Source organism: Heterocephalus glaber, unplaced genomic scaffold (assembly GCF_053883595.1).
Source record: "Heterocephalus glaber isolate CG9 unplaced genomic scaffold, H.glaber_assembly_v1.0 deba00001472, whole genome shotgun sequence".
In the NCBI taxonomy this organism is placed as follows: domain Eukaryota; kingdom Metazoa; phylum Chordata; class Mammalia; order Rodentia; family Bathyergidae; genus Heterocephalus; species Heterocephalus glaber.
Window position 1 is genome coordinate 12850273 of NW_028258315.1, and position 26657 is coordinate 12876929.

Here is a 26657-nt window from a genome sequence, read left to right on the forward strand (position 1 = left end):
TCTCTCTCTCTCTCTCTCTCTCTCCTGGGGACTGAACCCAGCACATGCCACATCCTAGGCAAGTACTCTCCCACTGAGAGACATCCCTAGCCCCTCTAGTATCTTTTTATTTATTTATTTATTTATTTATTTTGGTACCAGGGATCGAACTCGGGTCCTTCTGCTTTCGAGTCAGGCGGCGGAACCACTCACTGAGCTAAATCTCCGGCCTACCTCTAGTATCTTTTTAACAAATTCATTTTTCTAATTAAACCAGCTAGACTTAGTTTCTATTGCTTGCAATGAAGAATCAGACTATTATTCCTCTGTAATAAGAATGTCCCCAGCTGTCATTAGCTGAGGGTACAAACAAGGTCATTCTACCACTTACGTATTTCGATAGTCAAGTATCCTACAGCTGTATAACCACAGTATCCCAGGTTTTGTTTTGATGTGATGGGGAGAGGAGGGGCACCCTCAAGCACCCTGGGCCTCCACAGCAAGAGACTCACTGCTCCACAGTCTCGTTGGGCCACTGCCCACTCGCTGCTTCCCTGTGTGATGATGGGCAGTGACTTGTGAATCCAGCTCTTCCTGGCTTCTATTTCTAGAGGCCCCAGGAGACACCTGAAGGCCCCACTCATCGCAGAGTTTAATGAGCCAAATGCTTTCAGCTTATAGTGCCCTTCCCTCTTTAGTGCTCCTGTGCTGTCAAGGGGCAGACTCAGATTTGGCCAGTGGGCTGCTCCTGGAACCCCTGTGCCCTCCAGCCTTAGACCTCTGCTGAGTCCTGCTCACCTGCTCTGCATGCCTCCCCCTAGCAACTAATCTGATGTTTATGCCCACAATTTTGCCTTTTCTGGAATGTGACAAATCGAGTCACACAAGATATAACCTTTGAGCTGGCTTCTTTTCACTTAATGTAATGCTTATGTGATTCGTCTATATTGTTCCATGATACTTTTCATTCATTTTTATTGCTGAGTAACAATCCATCTGATGTATATGGCTGAACCATAATACATCTATCTACTCATTCATACTTGATGGACATTTGGGTGTAACTAGGGTTTGATAATCAAAAATACAACTGCTATTTACCCGTTAGCTTTCAGGTGTTTCTGTAGATGTGTGTTTCTCCTTCTTTTGAAATACTCAGGAATGAGTTTGTTAGGTCAAAATGGTTCACAGACCTAAATGTAACACTTGAAAATGATTAAACTTCGATAGCAACATTTTCCAAGAGGAGTTTCTGCAATGATAGATATGTTTTATAATTCTGTGCTGGTCAACATAGTACCCATTAGCTACAAGTGGTACTGAGTACTTGAAATGCGATGAAAGAACTTAATCTTAAATTTTACTTAATTAAATTTTAATTAATTTCAATTTAAGTAGGAATATTTGGCTACTGGCTACCTATTAGACAGTATACTTCTAGAAGAAAACATTGAAGAAAATCTTTGTAGTTTTGGTTTAGGCAAAGATTATTTAAGACACAAAACTCATGAGCCATAAAAGAAAACCATTGATAAATTGTACTTAATAAAGTTAAGTTTCTTATGAATGAAAAGACATTCATAAGAAAATAAAAAGACAAGCCACAGATAGAGAAAATATTTGCAAAGCATATGGATCCTCACAAATTAAAGATAAGAAAATGACTGCTGTGCAAGCGCAAGGACCAGAGTTTGATCCCTGGTACCAAAAAAAAAAAAAAAAAGAAAGAGAGAAAATGAAACAATCCAATTAAAAGACAGGAAAAATATTTGAACAGACTCGTCACCAAACAGATATGGATAGCAAATAAGTGCATGAAAATATGTTCTCCATTGTTATTCTTTAGAGAAATGCAAATTAAAACTACCTTAGTGAGCTTAACATCTGGTGGGGACAGAGATTTTAATCAAATAATTAATGGGTGTGGTGCTATGGGAACCTGTATCGGAGGCAAGGGATCTCATCTAGTTGGTGACGGAGACAGATGAGGACCCAGTAGGCTTCTCTGAGGAGGTGACAATGACCCTGAGACTGAAGGCTGAGTTCCCATGGAGGGAGGAGGATAAAAGCTTTTGTGTCAGAGGGCAAGCCCACCAAGAAATTAAGCTGGAGTTGACTGAAAGACACAAATAATGGTGGCTGATGCTTCCAAAAGAGGAAGTAACCTGACTCCAACCAGGGACAGTTGATCCTTCCAAGCTTGAGACAAAGGATGGGACAGAGGTAGGCGGTGAGGTGGGAGTGGAGCCTTGGGCCTTGATGGTACAGTTCCCCAGAAGTGCCACAACGTGTTGGTGGGTGAGCGCTACACACGGGGCTTGAGGACCATAGAAAGTCGCAATGTGACACTGGCTGTCATGAGTTCTTAGCCACCACTATTGTCTGCCCTCTTCTTCAGGGCCCTCTAGAAAAGAAGATCCCTGTACCAACTTCCAAGATGTCACCAATCAGCTGCGTGTCCTCGCTCAATTCACACAGAAGTCACAGGCGGAGTGTGGCTCTTTTAGTGTCAGCTGCCCTCCTTGTCACGCAGAGCTAACAGCCGCCAGCCGGTCTCAGGGCCTCTTCTGGCCACCAGGGATGGCAGCTCCCAGCTATTTTTCATTACTCTGTTCTCTGCTACAGGCTGGTTTCAGTGTTACCAGCTCCAGCTGCTGGCTGCTTTTGGCACCAGGGGCCTTTGGTGCTACCAGCTTAGTGTACCAGCTCAGCATGCTCTACTTGAGGTAGAAATCATGAGTTAAGCAAGAGCATGCCACCAGGAAGAGGCTTTATTAGGACTTCTGCTGCCACATAAGGGGAAACAGTGCACAGACTGAACTCAGTAAGGGTATGGGGAGGTTGTTTATAAAGAATAAAGGTGGGCTCGCCCACGTGCAGGGTCAAACTTTCTGTTTGGTCATGGGGAGAGGTGGAGCTGTTTGTGGGTCTGAATGAGGAGGGCTGCAGAGGGGCAGAATTATCCGGAGAGGCTACAGGACACAGTCATCTGGGATGGGTCTGTGACTGAAGCCTGCTACAAATATCTCCCGTAGCCGCTGTGGGACACCTCATGCAGCCAGGCTGCCTGCAAGGTGTTTGGGGCAATGCAATATAAACGCATTTTGGGGGGAGCCTCAGGCCCTTCTCCCTTGTCTCCTAGGTGGTTTTGTCTTCCTTCCACCCTCATGTATCCAAAGGGTAGTAAAGGATTACCATATGGTGGTTAATACCAAAAGCAATAGGACACATGTTGAGAGCTGGTGTATGTAGTGGGCTGTGTAAGACCGTGGGCCTCACCAAACGCTCCGAGGAGCTAACTACAGCGAAGATCACCCGGGAGGGAACACACCGGACAAGCTGTAAAACAGACCTTTATTAGTCTGTCCAGATGGCACTCTCCAAGCTCCAAGTTTAGAGAGGCAAGAGGCTCAGAGCCTGAGGTCCTTTTATAGGAGATGTCAGAGGGAAGTTGGCAAGCAGAAATACAAAAGCAGAGGAGAGGGATAAAACAGACCTTCAGATATGGAGTTAGGCAAGCATGATGGAACACTACACACACAACAGACCTTCCTGGCACAACAAGCACATCCCTGGAACTCGATGTCTACCTGGTGATCTGTAACAGAAGCAGACAAGTTGGGGCCCTATTACAAAATGGAGTAACTGTTGTTCAGTCTCACAGGCTGGAGCCTAATCTGGACCTGAAGCACTTAAATCCAAATCTCAGTGTTACTAATTAAGAGCTTTGTGTTTTGAGCAGTTACTTGACTTTCCCGGGCCCCAGTTTCCCCAGCTGTAATGTGAAGATAATAGTACATATTTCATCAGGTGGTGGGGAAGATTTTTAATTGGTTAATACATGTGAAGTTCTTACAAGAGTCAAGCACAGACTAAGCCCCGTATACGTGTTAGAGAAAATATAACAGCCAGACGTGAGGGCCTACTCAAACTTCTTTGACTCTATAAGGAGGTGCTTAGAGAACTCAAAGTGGGCAGAATTTCCAGCCAAACTGTGGGATGTGGTTCAGTGAGATCTGGGGAGGGGGTCTGAAATGTTTGCCCGGAGTTCTCAGATCACTTCCCTTTCAGGTCCATCAGCAGGTCCATTCCATTCCAGGAAGGGCAGTGCTGATGCTGAGCGCAGGGCCCCTGGAGGGGTCTCAGCAGAGCAGCCGCAGTCCTGCAGTGCGAATGGACCGGCGCCTGGTGCATTTGTCACTGGGTTAGAGAGGGGTTTGGGTGGGCCGGCCTGGGAACCACCTCAACACCGCTGGGAACAGGATTCCAGGGGAAATGCGCCTGCATTTGGAGCACTCAGTCCTGAGCTGAGTGCTCCAGCAGTCTGTTCAAGGAGGAAGCAGGGCAGGCGGTAATGCACGACCTACCTGGGCAGGAGTGAACCTTGGGAGGTCAGAAAGAGGAAGCAAGCAAACACGCCCGCCCGCAACCCGTCGTTCTCTAAAAAAGAGTTTAAAAAAAAGAAAAGAAAAAAGAAACAATCGTCCAGCAGTGAACAGGACAGGGCAGAGGAGCTAGAGCCTTGGGACTGGAGCCGGGTGGGGGTCTGCGTCTCCGGCAGGGGCCGCTGCAGCTGGGGCGGGACGCGAGTCTCCTATCAGGCCTCCGCGCCGCCCGCCGCCTGCAGGTGAGTCCGGGCCTGAGGTGCCGCCCAGGCGGCCCAGCCGGGAGCGGGACCCCCATCAGCTCCGCCAGGCCGCGTCCGGGCCGAGAGCGCGCCGGTCGCAGTGCGCACGCGCGACCCGGGGCCGCCGGAAGCCCAGGCCTGAGACGGTGGGGTCGCCGCCGACCGGGGGAGAAGACGCGGGGGTGGCGACGAGGTGTTCTGGGCTGAGGGGTCTGCCAGAGGGAGGTCTCGGGGACAGCGGAGGGGACAGGTCGCGAGAGATGGCTAGGGGCAGCGAGCAGCTTCCTGGGCGGACTCGGGGGAGGCGCGGGGCGGCCCAGGCGCCCGGAGGAGGCCTCAGCCCGGCGCGGGTGCAGCGGCCGGGATCGGAGCAGGGGCCCGGGCCGCTGTGTTCAGGCCAGGAGTGGCGGAGGACGGGATGGGGTCCGGATTCGGAACACTGTGTGAAGGTGGAGCGGAGCGGTCAGGATTTGCTGGCTGTGGGGCGTGGGAGAAAGCGAGGGGTCAGGGTCAGAGTCCGGGTCCGGGCGTCGGGCTGCAGGATGGCGAGACTTTGGGAGGAGGCGGCGTGGGGACACTTACGTGGGGACAGTGCCAAGCGTGGGGCCAGGCTGAGGAGCCCTAGGAGGATGGGAGATCCGGAGGGCAGGAGGACGACCAGGAAAGGGTGAGGGGCCACAAGCCAGGGGAAGCAGGCATTTCCCAGTAAAGTGATCAGCTGGTCGGAGGCTGGTAGGGGTCACCTGGTAGAGGTCACCGGTAACCTGGAGAGCAGGCGGTGGAGGCCGAGAGGGCATGGAGTCCACCAGTGTAAACACCAGGGGTTATTGCGCTTATGTAGCTCAGTTACCCAAAAGTTGAACGCCTGTGAAAGTTTTTATAGTTCCTTTGCAATATTCTTTACCATGTGTTTTTCCATTCCTCAAATTTTTTAAATTTTCTGTTGAAAAATAATTGTATATGTTTATAGTGTACAGTGTGCTGTTTTGATACATGCGTAATTGTAGACAGATTAAATGAAGCTAATCCACCTAGTCATCACCTCACACACTTGGGTGTTTGTGGTGAGAACGTTTGTTCTTAGCAGTTCTGAAATAAACAATACAGTGTTATCAACTGAGGTTACCAGGCTGTGCAATTGATCACTAAAGCTTACTGCTCCACTCTAAATGAAACTTTGTACCATTCAACCAATACCTCCACTTTCTCCATTCCTCCCTCACCTCTAGCTTCTGGTGGCCACCATTCTATTCCCTGCTTGTATGAGTTCAACATTTTTATACTTTACAACTGTTAAGTGAGATCACGTGGTATTTATCTTTCATGTAACATATGGTTCTCCACAGAATGCCCTCCCCCCTTTCAGTGCTGGGGATCCAATCCAAGGCTTTGTATGTACTAGGCAAGCACTACTATTGAGCTACATCTCCATCCCCAGAATTTCCCTTTTTAAAGGTCATGTAGTATTCCATTATGTATACGTTCCACATTTTCGTTATTCATTTATCTTGGTGGACATTTAGGTTGCTTCCATACCATTAGCTATTGTAAATAATGCCGAAATTAGCATGTGATACAGAGAGACCAGCAACACACTGATACTAAATCCTATTCCTGTATACACAAACGAATTGTTAGATCGTGTGATAATTCTAGTTTTGTTTGGGGAACCTCCATACTGTCTTCCAAAATGGCTATAATTTACATTCCCAGCCTGCACATTCGACAGGGTTCCCTTTCTCCACATCCTTGATAACATATGTCTCATCTTTTTTATACTAACCATTTTAAAGGGGGTGAGGTAATATCTCATTGTAGTTTGGTTTGCATTTTCCCATAGGTTAGAGATGTTAAGCATTTTTCCATTTATCTGTTACCACATTAGCTTCTTTTGAGAAATACCTGTTTGGGTCTTTGGCCTATTTTAAAAATTGTTTTCTTTCTGTTGAGTCCCTTGTATATTTTAGGTAGTAGCCCCTTAACAGATGTATGGTTACAAATATTTTCTTCCAATCTGGGAGTTGTTTCCTTTGCTGTGCAGAAACTTCACAGTGTGATCCAATCCCATTTATCTGTTTTTGCTTTTGTTGTCTGTTTTAAGAAATCATTGCCAGACTAGTGTCATGGCAATTTCCACCCATTTTCCTCTCATAGTTTTATAGTTTCAGGTCTTTTAAGTTTCTTCAATCCATTTTGAGTTTACTTTTGTATATGATGTGAGATAAAGGTCCAGTGGGTGCCAGTTTTCTCAACACTACTTTCTGCATCGTGTTCATGGCATCTTTCTTGAAAATTAATTTGCTCTCAACGGGTGGATCTATTTCTAGACTTTGTACCCTGGCCTGTTGGTCAGTGTGCCTCTTTATGCCAGTACTGTGGTGTTGTGAGTACAATAGCTTTTTAATATTTTGAAATCAGGAGTGTGATTCCCCTGGCTGTGTTCTTGCTCAAGATTCCTTTGGCTATCTTGGCGTCTTTTGTAGTTCCATATGAATTTTAGGATTGTCTTTTCCATTTAAAAAGGCATGGGAATTTTGATAGGGATTGCATTGAATCACTTTTGATTGATGGACATTTAGACAGTCCTCTTCCAGTCACATGAACACAGGTCACCTTTCCATGTATTTGTATCTTCTTCAGTTACTTTCAACAATGCTTTTGTTTGCAGTAGGCAGGTTTTATTTTCACCTCCTTGATTAAATCTATTCTTAAGTATTTCTTTTTTATTCCATTTAAATAAGATTGTTTTCTTAATTTTTATTTTGGGTAGATTGTAGTTAGAATATAAAATGCTACTAACTTTTCTATGTTGATTTTATGTCCTGCAAATTGACTCTGGATCAAAATGGAAGTCTTGAGCATATTGATGTGCTCTGAATTCAAATATTAGAAAGCAACAGTGAAGATAAACATTTCATCTTTGAAAGAAATAGCTAAACACACACAGTAAGCTAAAAATAACTCCCTGCATCATGTAAGAAGCTCATAGTTAAAGATAAGCATTTTGGGGAGCTTTAATCTTTATAATTTTCATCTAAATATACAAGTTTAACAATTATCCATCATGACAATGTTTTTTAAAGCCTACTGAAGCTGGGTGACAAATCTTAGGATTCATTATACTATTATTCATATATGTTTAAGATTTTCTATAATTAAAAAGTAAAATCTAAACTGCAGTAACACTCCCTGTGTCCCTGTTGTGGGTTTGTCTGGTATTTTCCAGTAATTAATTTCGCATTCTTTGAGGAAAGTTCTGTACAAGCAAAGCTTTGCTCTTCTCTCTGCATCGTATTAGGCAGTAGATGAAGTTGACTTTTTACCAGTGAGTTAGTGTTCACCTTCATCACTTGGTTAGGATGATAGCTGCCAAGTTTCCACTGTAAAGTTACCATAGCATAATTTATTTTATTTTATTATTTGTGGTGCTGGGGTGTGAAACTAATGGCTTTGCACTAAGTGTATCCCTGGCCCTTTTTTAGTTTTTACTTTAGGCCAAGTTCTTGCCAAGTTGTCCAGGCTGGGCTCAAACTTGCAATCCTCCTGCCTCAGCCTGCTTTAAAGGGTCCTTCATGCTGTTGAATGTATTCCAAGTTTGTTCTTTATTGCTGAGTCATCTGCATTGCATGAGTAAACCACAGTTTGTTTACTTACTTAGAAGTTGATGGGCATTTGGGTTGCTTCCAGTTTGGGACCTGGCACTCTGCACCAGGACTTGGTGATCTCCTGTTGAACATAAGCCATGCCACAGAACACCAGTGTCAGCCAAGGCCACCCTTGCCTGTGACCACAATGGGTCAGAACAGAAACAAGACCAATCAGTAACCATGTCTGAACTCAGACACAGAACACTGTGTAAACCACAAGAAGGACCAAAGCGTGCCCATCCCGGGTGACCTGAGGGATTGCCACTGGCCGATCAGTCACAGGGTCAGCCTCATTTTAGTCCTTCATCTGCTTAGTTAAGGTTCATTACAACGCCAACCACAGCAGCTGTTTCCTAGCAGCAGCCAGTCTGGGACAAAGCTGCACTTCTGTGAACTCCTCCCCAGCATGACCTGACACCAGCCCAAGCACCCTAACACTGCTTCTCAATTCTCACTGGAACACCCTGCGGTTCTCACGGCACATTCTCTCCCGGCGCCTGGCTCAGCCGCACATGGGTCCGGGTCCCTGGCTGGAAGGGTGGACATCCCACACAATGTATTAACATGGGTTGAAATCCTTGTCTCTGCGGATTGTCTCCATCTATCCTATTTCCAGCCCACATCAGTTCTTCTATTGATTTTTTATGAATTCTTTTTATAGATACAAATTCAAGAAGATACTAAAGTATATTTTTATATCCCTTTTCCTATCTCTTACAAAAGACTATCTACATTTTTCTCCCAACATTATGGAGAGCTCTGTCAGATGGAAGAACTTTCATTCTACTTTTTAAAAATTGTGGTGAAACATACGTAACAAAAAGTTTACCTTTTCTGAAGATACCGTTCAACAGTGTTAAGTACATTCACGTTGTTGTACAACCAACCTGCATAAGTCTTCATTTTATAAAACTGAACCCTGTGCCTATTATTAATTTACATACAGTATAGTTAACACTTTTGTGTGGCATTCTATGAGTTTTTTTGTTTTTTGGTACCGGGGATTGAACTCAGGACCTTGCGCTTGAGAGGCAGGCGCCAGAACCACTGAGCTAAATCCCCGGCCCCTAGTTCTATGAGTTTTGATAGACACCGTCATGTAACTGCCACACGACATGGGACAATTCCATTACCTCCCCGACCTGTCACGGCCCTTTGTATTTCTTCACTCTTCCCCCTGCCAATGGCCACAAACATATTTCCTGACCCCACAGTTTTCTTATTCCAGAATGGCATATGAGTGGAATCGTACCTTCTTTTCATAGCAGCTGTATTAATTGTGAATGTGCCCTTGACCAAAAGTTGAGAGAGATTTTGAAGGAGATTTTCATATCTTTTTTTTTGGTACCGAGGATCGAAGTCGGGATGTTGCACTTGCGGGGCAGGTGGCAGAACCACTGAGCTAAATCCCCAGCCTGAGATTGTCATATGTTTTTAAAAGCAGTTTTTCAAATGAATTCTCCCATTTAACTCCTTCCTAGCCTCTAAAGCAGTTATTCTCCTGTGGTTAGCAGGGTGATCGGGAAATGGACCGTGGGCTCTGCAGACCATCTGACTCCGTGGTCTGGGGTAGAGCCTGAGGCTTTGAATTCCTGACATCTCAGGTAAAGCTGCTGCTGGTCGGTTCCACACTCTGAGAAGCACTGCTCAGGACCACATCCACCCACCCAAATACACACATCCAAGGCGCACTGGAGAACCTGAGTTGTAAACAGCCAGTGTAGAGGATCAATACTGTGATTAGGATCAATACTACAATTATGAGTATTCTTATTTCTGCAGTCTCTGACTCACCATGATTCTATTCTAAGACTTTTGGGCTTTACCTGGTGCTATTTTTCATGTTCAGTACAGTGTTCAGTAAATCACATGAGATGGTCAGCACTTTATTATTGATTAGGCCTTGTGCTGGATGATTTTTCCCAGCTGTAGATTCATTAAGTGTGCTGAGCATTTTTAAGGTAGGTTAAGCTAAGCAAAGCTATGGTGTTCTGCAGGTTAAGTGTATTCAATTCATTTTAATTAAAATTTTCATCTCATCATGGGTTTTTCAGGATGCAACCCCATTGTAAGTCAAGGAACATCTGAGTGTGTGTATATAAAAGTACCCTCAACACTCGTATGTGTGCACACATACACGTACATATATACTTGAATATTTTTCTGATTGTTTCTCTTTTGTGATTTTTTTTTCTAAAGCCTGCCTAGAGAATTAGTACCGCAAAGAAACCCTGATGCGACCTCTTCAGATTGTCACAAGCCGATTAATTTCCCAACCGTGTTGTGGAAAGAAGCTTCCAGCCTCCCCGCAAAGCAAAATTTGCCTGGTAATGGCTCGTCGAAGTTCCAGTAAGTCATTCTTGGGCACCATGTGATGATCCTGAGTGTTTCTGCAGTTCAAGGGGGACCTCTGTGTGGAAGTAGGCGCTGTGCGAAGCTTTGGACAAAGATTCCCTGTCCTTGTGCTTTTTAGGCAAATCCTCTGTAGGCAGAGACTGCATTTGTCTCTCACTACCCATGTTCCATCCACTTATTCAGTCAGTATATTGCTTCTCCCAGAATGTTTGTGTTTGCGCTTTTCACATATGATTAGTGGGTGTTTTGGTTGTTCTACAGTGCTGGGGAATTGGACCCAAGAAGGCCAGCACTCTGCCAGTGAGCTCCATGACCAGCCCATGGTTTGTATTTTAAACCCATCCCCTCTCTGCAGGGGAGAAAGGTGGTGATTCTTCTCTAGGGTAATATAAGGTTCAATTTTCTAATGGACCAAAATTGTATCTGTACCTGATGAAACCCTGTAAGTTAACACATCTGGGCCCTTAGTCTGCAGGAAGCGTAGGAACTAACCAGTTTTTCTAATCAAATGATATAGCCTGTCAGAGCTTCAGAATGGCATTGAAAGGTGAAGGCAAGCTCTTTTTGCCTTATTTTCAACTTTTGGATAACTTTTCCTGATACTGAGAGTCTACCTGGGCATAATGACTCCTTCCACTCTGCCCAGTCTTGGGGATAGAAACGAACCAAAGGTGCTCAGTTCTGCTCCACTATCAGCTGTGCCAGAGTCTGTGGTGGATCCAGAAGCTCAGGTCTGACTGTGGCCTGCAGTGGATCATCTCATGCCAGAGCCTCACAATATGGTGGCGGGTTTGCCTTCAGCAGCTGGAAAATGGTAGTGGTGGGGGTTTTTGTAGTAGTGGTGGGGGTTTTTATAGTACTTTGGAGGTTAAACCCAGGGCCTTGTGTTTGCTAGATAAGCACTTTCCTATAGAGCTACATCCCCAGCCCTGGAAAATATTTCATACTTCTTAACATTACTTTATCTTATACCCTGTTTTCCAAGAACCAATCCTAGTTGACCTTGTTTGTAAAAGTTGCTTTTAGAATGGTACCTTAATATTAAGGCATATCTTTTTTTTTGGTACCAGAGATTGAACTTGGGACCTTGCGCTTGCGAGGCAGGCAGCGGCACCAGTGAGCTAAATCCCCAGCCCAGAATGGTACCTTAATAGAAGTCACTTGAAGTGACCTTGGGATTTGTCAGGAGGTATCACTTTCCCCACGGAGTAGAAAAGACCACTGGGGCTGGTGATAGTTTTAGGAGTGAACTTTGACATCTTTAGGGATGTTTTTTATGGGTTGGACCCAGGATTCATACAGATAGTTCCTGGAAAAGTACATTCTTTTCTTTTTTTCTTTCATTTACATTATTTCTTTGTAAGAGTAGGAAAAATTTATTGAGAGAAAGATAGCTTCTGTCTAAGAGAGACAGAAGGGAGACTGGAAAGTGGGTTTCCCCTTTTAACATTTTCTCATTATTAATGTACAGTACTGGTGCATTGTTCTTCCAGAAGATTAGGTCAGATTAGAAACTCTTAATCTACCCAGGATAGGTTTCTTCTTCCAAATTCCTCCTGGCTGGGGAGCTATAGTCTCCAGATGGGCCTGATTTTCTGACCTGTCCAGCTCTGAAAGGGCTGGGAGGCTGGGCTGGTCTTTGGCATGACTGGACGGGTCCTGGGTGGGTTCCAGTGAAGACAGCCTTATGTCTGAACCATCTCCATTTGCCTCCGCCTGACAGTGCCAGAGTACAGCCCAGCCAGGTCCAGGAGTGCAGCTGGAGAGGACCTGGGGCTCTCTGCCTCTGTTCTGAGAGTCCGCTTTCACCCTTTGTTCACACTTTGCCATGGGTCCACTGTGAGGCAAGGGAGGGAAAAGGAGGGGGGACTGGGCCTTTACCAGGGTCTCTATCCCAGGCTGGGCAGTGTGTGACTCTGGTTTAGGAGGATATGGAGGGCCTGTCTCTGCCTAGAGGGCATTATCCGTATAAGAGGAACGAGCGTAACCTCCTTACCAGCTGGGGATGCAAAAGAGGGCACAGTCCAGGTAATACCCAGGTTCACTGTCTCTGAGCCCCATTCCGCTGTCTTTGCTCCTTGTCCCCATTCTGCCTGTCCCCATTCTCTCAGGGACACTCATTATTCTTGGTTGGCCTTACCACAGAAGGGAAGGCCAGGAAGCCTGCTTAGTTGCACATGAGTTCAGCTCCATCTCAGCTGAAACCCTTAGTGCTCTAACACAGGTTGGCCACTCCTGAACATTTCCGCATCTGGAACAATGCTGGGCTGGTACTTGCTTCACCAATGGGGAGGATGGAAGAGGAAGTCTCTCTTCTCCTTCTGGAAGCTCTGTATCCTCGCTGCATACCCTGCCACGGACCCAGAGCATGCCCTGCACACAGAGGCCATAGGTCAGCAGGGCCTGGAAGAGGAGAGTTGTTCCAGGCAAAGGCTATGCCTGGCCTAGTTCTCTTCCTAAGAAACAATGGCAGCCCAGTCCCTCTGTCAGCTCCAAGCCTGGCTCCTGATGCTGTCCTAGGATGAGAGCATTTCTTCAGGGAAGAAGGCCACCCATGGACCACATCAAGTTTGCTCAGTGTTAAATTGGGGTGTGGAGGGCTCTTGCTACCCAGAGCAGCTCCCCCTGCTGGTCCGAGGGCTGCCTGGAGGTGTAGGGCGTGAAGGTAGGCCATAGCTTGTGACCATGCCTACCCACTGGCATGTCATTCTTGGGGCTCAGTTCCCTTCCTGCATCCCAAGTCTGCTCATGCCTTGTGGAGAAGCTTGATTCTTGTTTGAGCCATGAAAGCGAAGGTTTTGCCATGTTTGGGGGAGGACACTTGTTTACTGGGTGGGCAGGAGCAGCTTGTTCTCACCTTTGGTCTCTGTGCTACAAGAAGATGGGTCCCCATAGCAAGATCCCCATAGGGAAGGTTAATTTGGAGAGGAACTGGGGGCTGTGGGATCCAGTGAATCCCAGCTTGGCCCTCACACAAATACACAAGTGCTTTGACTTGCATGAAGGAAGATGGATTCCTAGCCATCTGCCTTTTATAATCTGCACTGAGCTCCACTCTAAGGCAGGCACCACTGTGCACCCTGAGAGAAAGGAGGGTAAGGAATTTCCCAGATCACACAGTGGGGTGGGAGGCAGAGCTGAGATTGTGAGGCTTTAAGGCACTGTATGTGACATGGTGTCTCCATGATACAGGAATGACTTTTATTTGAGTATCTGAAAGCAAAATTTTGTACCAGGTGAAGCGTCCAAATATAGACAGCTGCCATGGGTGTAAATGTCCAAGTGGTATACTGGACTGACAGCTTTCATTCTCTGTTTAGATATGGCAGATTTTCGGAAGTGTTTTGCAAGCGCCAAGCACATAGTCATCATCTCCGGGGCTGGCATTAGTGCTGAAAGTGGGATTCCCACGTTCAGAGGAGCTGGCGGCTACTGGAGAAAGTGGAAAGCCGAGGTTAGTAGTGCTTCCAGGACACTCAGAAGCAGACCCTTTTGAGCGAGACCATGCCACACTGACTCAGAACCTGTACTGCCGGTGGAGGGAAAGCTTTGAAATGATCAGTGACCCTTTTGTCCTGTTGATTTTGGCATCAACATGAAGTCCCTATGATTAAGGTCACAAATGTAAGCAAAGTGGTTACTTTCCTTACCTTCTAGATGTAAATAGATTACATTTATTCAAGTAAAAAATAAATTGCATTCAAGAGGAGTCAGAGCCAGAAGCAGTGGCACACACCTGTAATTCCAGGTCCTCAGAGGCTGAGGCAGAAAGATTGTGAGTTTGAGACCAGCCTGGGTAATTTAGCTAGGCCTTGTCTCAGAAGTTTTTAAAAAGGGCTTGGGAATGTAGCTCAGTGATAAACCACTTGCCTAACATGTTGCCTTGCATGCACAAGGCCCTGGATTCAATCCCTAGTACTGCAAAAGAAAAGGGAAAAAAAGTGGAATCAGGAAATCTTAGCACAATTCATTACTTTTCTAAAAATAATTGAAATTAAGTATTATGTATTTTCAAAGTTTCTGTGACGTGTTCACATTAAAAGTAAAATTGAGTTGTTCAAGGCTTAGAGCTTGATGTTCATTTATATGAAGGCTATTAAATGAATCTAAAAATGTGTGCATTTGTTTTTTTTCATTCAGTTTTTTTCTTTTTGGTGTGGTACTCAGGATTGAACCCAGTTCCTCCCCACTGAGCAACATCCCCACCCTTTTATATTTGAGATGGGGTCTCACTAAGTTGCTAAGTTGCCAAGGCTGGATTTGAGCTTGCAATCCTCCTGCCTCATCTCCCCAGAGTGCGGGGATTATAGGTATGTGCCAGCACACATGGCCTAAATTCAATTTTTGAGATACACATGTAGTAAAATTCACCAATTTTAATTGTATGATTTAGTGAGTTTTAGGAAATAGGTATAGTTGTGTAGCTACCACCATGGTTGCAATGCAGGACATTTCTCTTTTCTTCTTTCTGCAGTACTAGGTTAGAATCCAGGGCCTTGCACATGCTGGGGAAGCACTCTACCACTGCTACACCTCCAGCCTAAGAGTGACTATCTCTGTCCCTCCAGAATATTCCATCTTGGTCCATCATCTCCACCCCATCCTGTCCTCTCGTTCGGAAAATCCTTAGTTTTGGAGAGCAGGGAGTTTTGCTGTTCCCAGATCCCAGAACCTGGCACATTGTTGGTGCTTGGTATCTGTGTTGGTTACATGAAGACAGTCATAAGTTATCACAATCAACACCTGACTTCCCATTTTAGCAGGTAATGTCTCATGCAGTGCAAGTTCATGAACTGCCTCTCCTCCCTCCATTAAATGTCTGAGCTGGCAGATGTTGGGGATGTGTTGTCACCTTGTAGGTTGTCAATCCTCCCCTGAAAAGTGAAGCAGGGGAGAAAGGAACAGAGGGCCAGTAGGATCCAGCAAGAAAGAGGGACCACCAGGTGTCCCTGGAGAGCAGCAGCAGGGCTGGGAGGGCTGAGGGGTGGTGGGGGAGGGTGCACCTAGTCTAGGGCAGCTCCAGGTTTGTTGGCAAAGAGGTCAGCAGAAGGCACCTGATGCCACCCATACACGACCTCTGAGTACCTGTGCAGAGTCCACAGGTCACTGTGTCACAGGTGTGAGCAGGAGGGAAGGCGTGCAGGAGGATGCGAGTCACCCACAGTGCATGAGATTTGCTCACAGAGGGAGGGCTGATGTCACTGCCGGGGAAGGGGGCCTGACACACATCTCGGGTCCCCTGTGAGTGGGACACTTGTCCTGACAGGACCCTCGCTTCTCCCGAGGCAGTTTACACATGCATGTTGTGTGTTCGGTGTGCTGAGTTTTGCAAGGTGGATTCACCTGTGTTAACATCACCACAAATACCACCCAGACATGGAACATTTCTATCCCTGACAAGGGTTCCTTAGGTCCTTTCCATCAGAAGGAAGTGCTCTGCCCTTCCACCCAGCCAAGATGCATCTCTGCTACAATATCACACTCCAGAACACGGATATTTTGTATATTCTGTTTATAAATATACTGCCTTTTATATTGTGCAAGTGCAGTTGCATGTATGTATGTGGTTGTGTGTGGTTGGTATATGTATATATGTGTAGTTTGTGTGTCATCTGTGTAGCTGTGTATTTTGTGTACACTTTTATGTATATATAGTGTTGTGTAGTTGTGAAAGGTATGTATGTGTGTTACAAAACTTGAGTTTCCCAGTTGTGACCATGGTCCGTCCCTTGGGCATCTTGCATTTCATAGTTTTTCCTGAGTTACTTCAAAATGAGATTGTCTTTATATATTTTGGAGCTCTGTGAAAAAGTAATTCAAGCCCAAATACTGCCCCACACACTACTTTACCCTGTGCGTAACTTACTTGAGGGCTTACCTGGCCTGTCTTGCTCCAGTAACTAAGACCCGCTTCTCCTGTCCCTCAGTCCTGGGACCTGGGCTGGTCACACAGTGGGGACCGGAAGCGCCATGCCCCAGCCTCACCCAGTGCCCTGTGTCTTAGAGACAAGCCAGCCCTTTGCCTCTCTGCCCACAGGAACTGGCCACCCCCACGGCCTTCGCCCGCAACCCCGCTCGAGTGTGGGAGTTCTACCACTACCGGCGCAGCGTCATCCTGACCAAGGAGCCCAACCGCGGGCATCTTGCCATCGCCGAGTGTGAGTCCCGGCTGAGCAAGCAAGGCCGCCGGGTCATGGTCATCACCCAGAACATCGATGAGCTACACCGCAGGGCTGGCACCAAGAACCTGTTGGAGATCCACGGTGAGGGGAACCTGGCTGTAGAACACCTGTCCCGGCTGGATGTGGTGGTGCACTCTGGGAGGCTGAGTCGGGAGGCGCACAAGTTCCCAAGCACAGGTGGTTTGTGGGTGTGGGATTTGCACATGGTCAGCAAGGCCATCTGGCTTTGCTCTGTAGGCCACCAGCTAAGGAAAGCTGCACACTGCTCACCTGCAGCCCCTCTCTCTCATGTCCCACCTATTAACCCAAGCTTTTGGCACCTGGTTCTGCTTTCTCCGCCATGTTTGCCACATGGAGAGCAGAGGCGTCCATACCATCTACAGGGTCCGAGAAGGGTGACAGAAGACCACATGTGTGTATTGGTCAGGACTCTTGCGTTGCAGATGATCAGAACTCTCTTTTAACTAAGCAAAAATAAAAGAAACCTTTTCACTTCACCAAACTGAAGATGCCATCAATGTTAAGATGCATTGTGATCTTGCTGTGATATTTAGAAAAGAATCTGCCTAAACCATGATTTGCTATGTTATTTTCCCTTAAGTTTATAATTTTATTCTTATAGAAAGGGCTTCAAACACAAAGAAATGATAAATGGGTGAGGAGATAAAAATGCTATGTGCCCTTCTGGGAACATTATGCACTGCACACATGTATCCAGTTACCCCATAGATAGGCACATTTGTTACACCAATTACAAATAAGATGTCAAACACTTAGATGGGTTGTAGAGGATTACGTCATCCTGTGCATACGTAACACAAGTGGAATAGGCTGGTGAGGACATTTCTCCTTGCCTAGCTCTTCTGAATGACTCAGAGACACGAGGTCTGCATTTTGCAGTGTCCCCTCTGGGCTCTACGCCCCTCCGCCTCCAGGATTCTCCCCTGATTGGACTTGAGATGTGATTGACAACTCTGTCAGCCCAGCTTTGAAGAGGAGAAGTGATTCTCTGAAGAAGGAGTGGACAGGATGAAGCGTGCATGTGTACTCTGGGACTCTCCTCAGGCGCTGCCAGTCTTATTTTGTCCTTTGTCAGTCTAACCAAAAGGTGTTAGTGGAAGGATATCACAGAACAACCAGGCCTCATTTTCCTTTTCTAATGCTCCTTAAATGGTTTGTTGGCCATAACTTCCGGGGGTTGTGTTTGTCCAGCCAGGCCACTGAGAATAACAATTAAGTTGGCCCCCTTTTTAGTGATCAATGTTACCCTTCAACCAGTCCGTGTAGGCATTGACTATGGTGGCTTTTGGCCGGTAGTGACTGTAGAACACTGTAAATTCCAGAGGTGTTAACCTGGGAAATTGTCCATAGTAAAAGTAGCAGAATCGGGATACTGGCTTAAGAAACTGAGGGGGCCTGAGTGGGGCTGATGTCCACAGCAGCTCCTTCCTTTCCCTCCCTGCTCCCTCCCCGGACCCCTGTCTTTCAGCTCTGTTAACCTCTCCTCTCCCTTTGCAGTTCATCTGCCTCCACGGGTCAGGTAAGGTTACTTCTGGTGGCTCCAGGCTCTCTGTTGCTCAGGAAGCTAGGTCTTCAGAAAATAAAGCTCTGCATGACCTCACTTGGGTTCTGTGCCCACCCCTGTAACCAAACACTGTGGCTGGAGGGATGGGGTGCTGGAATCGCACCTGACTGGAACCTGTGCCCAAGATTCATTTTGTGTAGAAGATTCAACCTTTATTAAATCAGTTTTAAGATTTTGTAAACACAGTCCACGGCATTGAAACATTACATACTTAGTAAATCCTGCCCTTAGCTTTAGGTCAAGTTTCATCTTCCTGGTTGACCACTTCAGTTCCATCTGAAGATTCCTTCCAGGCGATTTGAGAGCACCTTCAGGAGTTAGTTATTTCCCTCCAGATTACAAAGCCCTCGAGAGCATTTGTTCTTAGCTGGTTCAGTAGAACAGCATGCCTTTATATTTCCTATGATGCCTAGGATAGGCCCATTTGCCAAAGTGATTGTATGAGAGCTAAATTATTTTGTACTCTGTGTTGGTCAGCTTTCTGTTACTATAATAAAATTCCTGAGATAATAAAAAAGACAGAAGGTTAACTTGGCTCACAGTTTTGGAGATTCAGTCCATGATCATGGCAGGGAGAAGCAGGATGCTCACGTCATGGTGGATGGGAAGCAAAAAGGGAGAAAGTGGAGGGGCTAAGGTCCCAATATCCACTTCAAGGGCATAGCTCCACGTGATCAGAAGACTTCCAACTGGACCTCATCTCTGAAGGCTCTGCCATCTCCCAAGAGCACCAAGCTATGGACCCTTGAGGGCAAACAGGCCTCTGAGGGACATTTCAGATCCAAACTATTGCCTACTTAAGATGACTGCTCTTGATTGTGCTAAATTCTGGACCTGCTTACTGTGTGTTTTTCAGGTACCATATTTAAAACTCGGTGTACCTCTTGTGGATCTGTAGTTGAGAATTACAAGAACCCAATTTGTCCAGCTCTATCGGGAAAAGGGTAATTATACTGTACTACAAAATAAATGCATGTTGCTTTCTTAAGTTGAACAGATTCATAGGAAATAGAACATTTATTGAAGATCCCCATGGATATTTATGAGAAATAAGACTAGACATACTACAGATTTAAGATAAAAGAAGTATTTTGCTTACAATTTATAATGGTAATTAAAAGCTATTGGATACCAAACTATATGCAATATGATCCTCCCAACTTTTGATTTAAATACATGTACTGTATATACTCTATGTTTATGTATCAGTACATTAGTTGAAATACTAAAAGAAAATACAAAAAAGTTAATAGTGTCAGAAGTGGCAAGATTATGGATAGTTTTTATTTCTTTCTTAGTCATTCTGAGCTTTCCAACATTTCTATGATGAATGTGCACTATTATAATTCAGAAAAAACATTAAGAATGGACTTAAACTATTGGGAGATGATCTTTGGGGCCATTTTGGAACAGTATAAATTATATAAGTGTTATCTCAGAAGATTCAAATGATGCTGAAGTGTGTAAATCATGAGACCCCCGTTAGCGCACCTGATCATGCCAGCCCCTCCCCCACCACTGTACCCGCCCCCCTTTAAAGTAAAACCACTGGTCATTATTTGGACTCCATCCTACCCGTACCCTTCTAAATTAGCACTCACTAGTTAGGTGTTCCTACCGTGTGCTGTCAATGTTTGGGGTTACGTTATTTCTTTGTTTCTTTGTTCTTTGGTTATACCAATGACATTTTTTTCTTTTCTGATATTATTTACCTCAGTGCTCCTGAACCCGAGGCTGAAGATACCAAAATCCCACTTGAAGAACTTCCCCGGTGGGCAATAAACTTTGTATTTGGTGTTCCATTGCAAAAAAGGAGAATTAGGATTCAAAACCTAAACATTTATCAGTGAGATACCTCTTGATTTAAATGCATAAATGGGTGAGAGGTCAGAGATGAACCAAATGAACACCTTTCAGACCCCCCATCCTTTATTCCCCTCCCCTTTTAACAGACTAATCTCATTATGTTGGCTAGGCTGGTCACGAACTCCCAGGCTCAAGGGATTCTCCTGCCTGAGCCTCCCGAGTAGCGGGATACTAGTATATCCCACAACACCCGGCTTCAGTCCCATTTTGTTTTGTGTTCTGGCAGATAATCTGAGGTCTGGAAAGTTCCCAAGGCTGTTATGTGACAGCTGGTTTTCCAGTGCACAGAAAGCACAGAGGCTGGCTTCTTGCAATTAGTTGGAAAATGTTAGCTCCTGGTTTCCTCCTCTTCTTTCTCCTTGTCCTCAGTGGTATTAATCCAAGGTTAGGGAAATAGAAACGGTCATACAAGGGACCAAACAGCATTTTTGTAGAGTTTTTTAAAACCTAGAAAGATTTTTATGTTAGTTTTTCAAAACTAGATATTGAAACAGTGCTTCCAAACCCTGGGCATGGAGGTGCATGCCTATAATTCCAGCACGCAGGAGGCTGAGGCAGGAACACTGCCATGAGTTCAAGGCCAGCCTAAGCTACATAGTGAGTTTAAGACCAGTCTAAACTACATAGCAAGACATTGTCTCCAAAAACCAAAGAAAAAGAAAGAGTAGTTCTGAAAGTATTTCATAGAGTAGCATAGTCCATGAAGCATAGGTAGGCATTACTTAGGGAAAAAAAGAGATATCATGAGTTCAAATAAGTAGCATTAGATGAAACAAGGTTAAAATATGTTTGCTTTACTGTTGGACGTCTCAGAGTGTTTAATATACTGGTAGCGGCCACCTTTCCCATTGCTGGGACGGAACACCCGACACCCACAATTTAAAGAAGGAAAGCTGAGCATGGGGAAGGGTGGGACCTACCACCAGACATAAGTCCCAGAGCTCCAGTACCAGAGGGTTCAGTCCACGGTCAACTGGCTCTATTAGTGGAACATCGCGGAAGGGCGTGCTGGAGCAAACTTGCTCACTTCCTGATGGCCATGATGCAGAGCATGTGGGAAAAGATCCACCCTCATCCCCCAGTGACCCATTTCCACCTAGGCCCCACCTCCACATAGCACCTTCAGCTGTGAACATTGGGGATTAATCCAGGGCCGCAGGAGCCAGTCACTTCTCCAGAGTCTCTTAGTATAGTCAAGTTGCCAACTAAGATTAACTGGCACAGCCAGCCACGGTGGCACACACCTATCTGTATCCCCAGCACTCTGGGAGCCTGAGGCAGGAAGACCCCAAGTTCAAGCCCAGCCTGGGCAACTTAGAAAATTAGCCAGACCCTGTCTCAAAACATAAAAATAAATAACTGGAAAAGCTGGGGATGTAGCATGGCCCAAAGGCCCTGGCTTCAATCTCCAGTATCACAAAACAAAAACAAAAGCCCTGGCACAATGCTAAAGTATGCTCTTGCTTTCTAAAAGTGGGTTACAATATGTTAATATTTCTCTGGATTAGTTTAACCACAAAATACATTTTTTTCCTCATAAGGGTTTTGTCACTAAATTGTGAAGTTTCGATCTGAGAGAATAGGGCACTCTAGGGGTTTCCTGAGTAGGACATGAGTGAGATGAAATTGGTGTTTGGGGGAGATGCGTTTAGAAAGTACAGCTATAAAGGAGGTGACCTAGAGGCAGGACGGAGTGAGAGACAGATATTTAGTAATGGACGCCGAACAGCCCGGCTGTGGGCAGGTCACGGGAGAGAAGCGCATCTGAGAGTGAAGGGAAGGCGTCACTGATGGAGTGAGGGGAGGGTGCAGGTTTCAGAGGCGAACCTGAGGCCAAAGTGATGCCTAGGTCTGAGGAATGGAGCACAGTTGTGCTGAGAAAGGTAGTGAGGTAACTGGGGAAGAAAAAGCTTTTCTGGAGCTGGCCTGAAACCATGTGAGTGCAACTCAGTGGACAGCGACGAGACAGCCATGTCACAGGACAGCTGAGACAGCGCTGGTGTCCAGGGCTGTTCACGTGGGCTGGCGGGGCCGGGATGGGGCAGGAAGGGTCAGAGGTGGCCAGCCGGGTGGCCTGGGCTTGGGGCGGCCCCTAGCCTTCCTCCAGTCCACCTGCAAACTGGCCACGGTGATTTAACAACCCCATCCTTCCAGGTGCGAGATGGCAGGGTGCGGAGGCTTGCTGCGACCCCACGTGGTGTGGTTTGGAGAAAACCTGGATCCTGCCGTGTTGGAGAAGGCCTCCAGAGAGCTGGAGCTCTGTGACTTATGTCTGGTGGTAGGTCCCGCCCTTCCCCATGCTCGGGATTTTCCCAAACCCTGACCGTGGGGTGCAGTTTGTTGCCACTGCCTCTGTGCCTCTCCTCTTCTCTCTCTCTCTCCTCTCCCACCTTTCCCTCTCCTTCATTCTTCCTCCTCCTTCCATCTTTTCTTCCTTCTTTCCTGAAAAATATATGTGGAGAGGTACTCTAGTATCCCACAGAAAAACTCAAAAGCTGATAAAAATTGCTCCTAAGATATGAAATTATGCAAGACTATTTCTTGAGCATCTTAGAACTTTCTCGCCTACCAAAAGAGGCATGTTAATGGTTCAGATTTTAAACATAATACACGCTCCTTATTAAATTTCATTGATGACTACAAAAATTTCAAATTATCAAAAGTAAATTGGGAAGCATCCATAATTCTACCATCTAGAAATAGACACTGTATTTTGGTATGTTTTTCTTCTAGATCAGAGATGAGCGAATTGTACCCTGTCTTCATGAATAAAGTTTTATTGGAACACAGCATGGCCATTGCCTTTGGCTACTATCACTTGATAGCAGCAGAGTGGGGTCCTGGTGACAGGCACCAGAGCATTTGTGTAGCCTAAAACTTTCACTGTATAGCCCTTTTCAGCAAAAGTTTGGCCACCTCTGATTTAGACCTCCTCTTAGGTAAATGCATATGCAATTTAAAAGCAAATTCAGGATGCATGTTCTGTCCTGAAACTACCTTGTTCACATAGCAATTCCTCAATATAGTTTGCTTAAATACAGCCAAATCTACATCACTTTTAATTGACTGCATGGTGTCTCTATTATCTGGATTTAAAATGATATATTTAACCAATCCTCTATTGCTAGACATTTGGACTATCTCAACTTTTGGAATTTTAAACAATGCTGTGATGAATATCCTGAGATATTAGCATGCTCTTCAGATTATTTCCTTAGAACACATTTCCTAGAAGTGGAATTAGTGGACAAAGCATATGGATACTTAGCATTTCCTTAACATGTCTTTATAAGCAGAGGTACTGCCGGGCGTAGTGGCAAATGCCCACAATCCCAGCACTCGGGAGGCTGAGGCAGGAGGATCACTGTGAGTTCGAGGCCAGCCTGGGATACATAGTGAGTTCGAGGCCAGCCTAACCTACACAGTGAGACCCTGTCTAAAAGAAAAGCAGAGGTACTTCTCTGTGTTTCTATCATATTCAGCCAGTATTTTATTATGTGCACCCCAATATTGAATATTGTATTAGTGTTCATGATTAATTGTTAAGAGGGAAAAAGTAGTTTGCAAAACATGTTCAGATCTTTCCATTCTTGTAAAGGATGTTTATAAGAATATATTTATAAGAAAAAACCTGAAAAAGTATAGATATAAAAATGTTAACAGTGGTTATTGTGGGGTGGTAGGATCAAGAATAACGTAATGTGTTTTTTCTTTGTATTCCCTAAAAAAAAAAAAAATTATTTGCATGACTTGAAAGAGAAGGGAAAAAAAAGAATTTCCCCCCATACAATTGCCCGGTCCCTTCTTTGCCACTCTGTCTACCTGCATAGCTCTCCTTTTTGGGCTACCTGTCCTCAAATGCTACTGACTGGCCTGAAGGTCACCCCCTAACTTCCTGCTCGTCCCTAGGACACTGTCTAACTTAGCACATCCTGTCTAGCTTCCCTCACATCTGCAAGCACAGACCTGCCTGAATTTGTGTAAGTTTTTCTGAAAAAGTGTTTCTTCTCCCCACAGAGCAGTTACTGTCCGCTTCTGTGTGTTTGTTTTAAGGTGGGGACTTCCTCTGTGGTCTACCCAGCCGCCATGTTTGCCCCTGAGGTAGCGGCCAGGGAAGTGCCAGTGGCCGAATTTAACACAGAAACCACCCCAGCCACCGACAGATTCAGGTACAGGGACAACCATGGTGGGTGAGGGGAGGCAGAGGGCAGGCTTGGACATGTCACCTCCATGGCTTGGCTGCCTTTATGGAGGAACAAAGTACTGACTGCAGACTAGTGTGACTGTGTCTTTTACACAGGAGTTACCATAGGGCTTTTGTTTCTTCATATTCTGAAAGCTCTTTGATTCTTGAGACTTTGCTTTCATTTGTCTCTTTAACAAGAAAATTTGTATTCCTGGCCACCTTATGATACTGATCCTGTCGCCTAAATTTGGGTGGAAAGTGTAGATCATTATAACAGAACTCGTTTTTAAGTCTCATTCCGGTTCCACTAGAAGCCTTCACCTTTGCTTTGCTGCTTTTTCTCATCCTCAGTTTCTTGCCTTCACTTTCAGTTCTTGCCAGTTGGCTTAATTTCTTTCTAGAATAAGGTAGAATATAAATAAGTAACCAGTAGAAATAAAGCACAAAACTTCAGGGAAGATGCGTGTCATTACTTTAGTCGGTGGCTTTCCACCTTGAAAATACACCCGTGGGCCATCTCAGGCGGTTTGGATGACACTGGTCCCAGGGTGGCCTGAGCACCATGACGTTTATAAGCTTCCATGGTTCTAGCGCACAACCAGGATGACAGCCGCTGCTCTAGGTCTCCATGGGGATAAAACTGGTGCCGCAGGCATGGACAGGACCCTCACCAGGTGAGACACCGACCTCTGATCCTAGTCTTCTCCACGTGTCCCTTAAATCAGCTACAACCTGTGTCCTTGGCCCAGTTTTTCATCTGTAGTAAGTCATCAGAACTAAGAAGACTTCTTCTTTTAAAAACTGTCTCCTGTGTAAAGCTTATACTCTAAAAAACTCTAGAACATTGTTTAAAGAAATAAAAAAGACCTGATTAGATGGGAATATATCCCACGTACTTGGATCTGACCAACTTATCATTTGTATGATGGCAGTCCTACCCAAACTAATCCATAGGGTCAATCCAGTCTCTATCAAGATCACAGCTGCCTTTTTGCAGAAATTGACAAAGTAGTCCTAAAATTCATATGGAAATTCAAGGAACTCAGAATAGCCAAAGCAAAAAAAAGAAATTTGGAGAACTCACACTTTGGAATTTCAAAACTTATTAGAGTTACTCTAGTTAAGGCAATGTAGTACTGGCATATGGACAGAGATATAAAATTAGTGACATAGAACTGAGAGTCCAGTAATAAAGCCTGTCATCTGTGGTCAACTGATTTTTGAGAAGATTGCCAAGACAATTCAGTGTGTGTGGTGGGGTTAGAGGTGTGGAGGGGTGGGGTAGCCTTTTCAACAATGTTGCTGGATATACACATGCAGAAGAAGGAAGTTAGGGCCTTCATCACAATATTCACAAAAATTTACTCAAGGTGGGTAACAGACCTAAATGTAAGAGTCAAAACTATGAAATCCTTAAGAGAGAATATAGGAGTAAATCTTTGTGACCTTGGATTAATTTAAAAAATTTTAGATATAATACCAAAAGTATAAGAAGCATAAGAAAAATGGGTAAGTTGACCTTTATCAAAATTAAGACTTGTACTTCAACAGATTCCATCCATAAGGTGAAAAGGCAACCTACAGAATTGGAGAGAAGATCTATAAATCTAATATGTGATAAGGGATCTGTATCTAGATTATATAAACAATTCTTACAATTCAAAAGATAATCTGCTTAAAAAGTGGGCCAAAAGATTTGAAAAGACATTTCACTAAATATATACATGTGCCCAATATGTATATTAGAATGACATTCACCATTTTTAAAAATGCAAATTAAAACCACAATGAGATACCATTTCATAACCAGAATGGCTGTGATTAAAAAAAAAGAAAAAAGGAAAGAAAATACCAAGTGATAGGGCCGGGGATTTAGCTCAGTGGTTCCATCCCTTGCCTTGCAAGCACAAGGACCTGCGTTCGATCCCTGGTACCAAAAAAAACCAAAACAAAACAAAAACCAAGTGTTGGTGAAGACAGCGGTACCTTCATCCATATGTCCGTCTATCGTGTGTGGCTGCTTTTGCACTCCAGTGACAGTGTGTGCAGCAGCAGAGAGAGACTGTGTGGTCTGTGAAGGCCCAGAATATTCACTATGAGGCGCTCCACAGAAAAACCTTACCAATCCCTGCTCTAGGTTAATGAGAAAAAAGAAAATTGGAAAATATTCCCTGCTACTTTTAACCTGATTTATTTTTTTACTTAACTGGTTATCTGGAATGCTGCCTAC

The 26657-nt window shown here is 45.1% G+C and overlaps 1 protein-coding gene and 1 long non-coding RNA gene across 13 annotated transcripts in view; one reads left to right on the plus strand and one right to left on the minus strand.

Moving 5' to 3' along the window:
- Positions 1–5421, minus strand: LOC147826198 (uncharacterized). The gene is made up of 3 exons (XR_015439321.1): positions 5189–5421; positions 4347–5083; positions 1–3577 (listed from the first exon to the last, which is right to left on the minus strand). It is a non-coding gene; the product is annotated as an uncharacterized LOC147826198 (long non-coding RNA).
- Sirt5 (sirtuin 5) overlaps positions 4301–26657 on the plus strand; it is a 27154-nt gene continuing 4797 nt past the window's right edge. The window contains exons 1-9 of one of the 12 annotated variants that reach the window (XM_087181077.1): positions 4614–4752; positions 9765–9857; positions 10453–10602; positions 13929–14062; positions 16646–16871; positions 19232–19319; positions 20093–20146; positions 22396–22519; positions 24295–24410. In XM_087181077.1, coding sequence (XP_087037203.1) covers positions 10488–10602; positions 13929–14062; positions 16646–16871; positions 19232–19319; positions 20093–20146; positions 22396–22519; positions 24295–24410 — 857 coding nt within the window. In that variant the 5' untranslated portion in view covers positions 4614–4752; positions 9765–9857; positions 10453–10487. The other 11 variants (XM_087181073.1, XM_013073262.3, XM_087181072.1 and 8 more) reach the window with 11 other exon arrangements.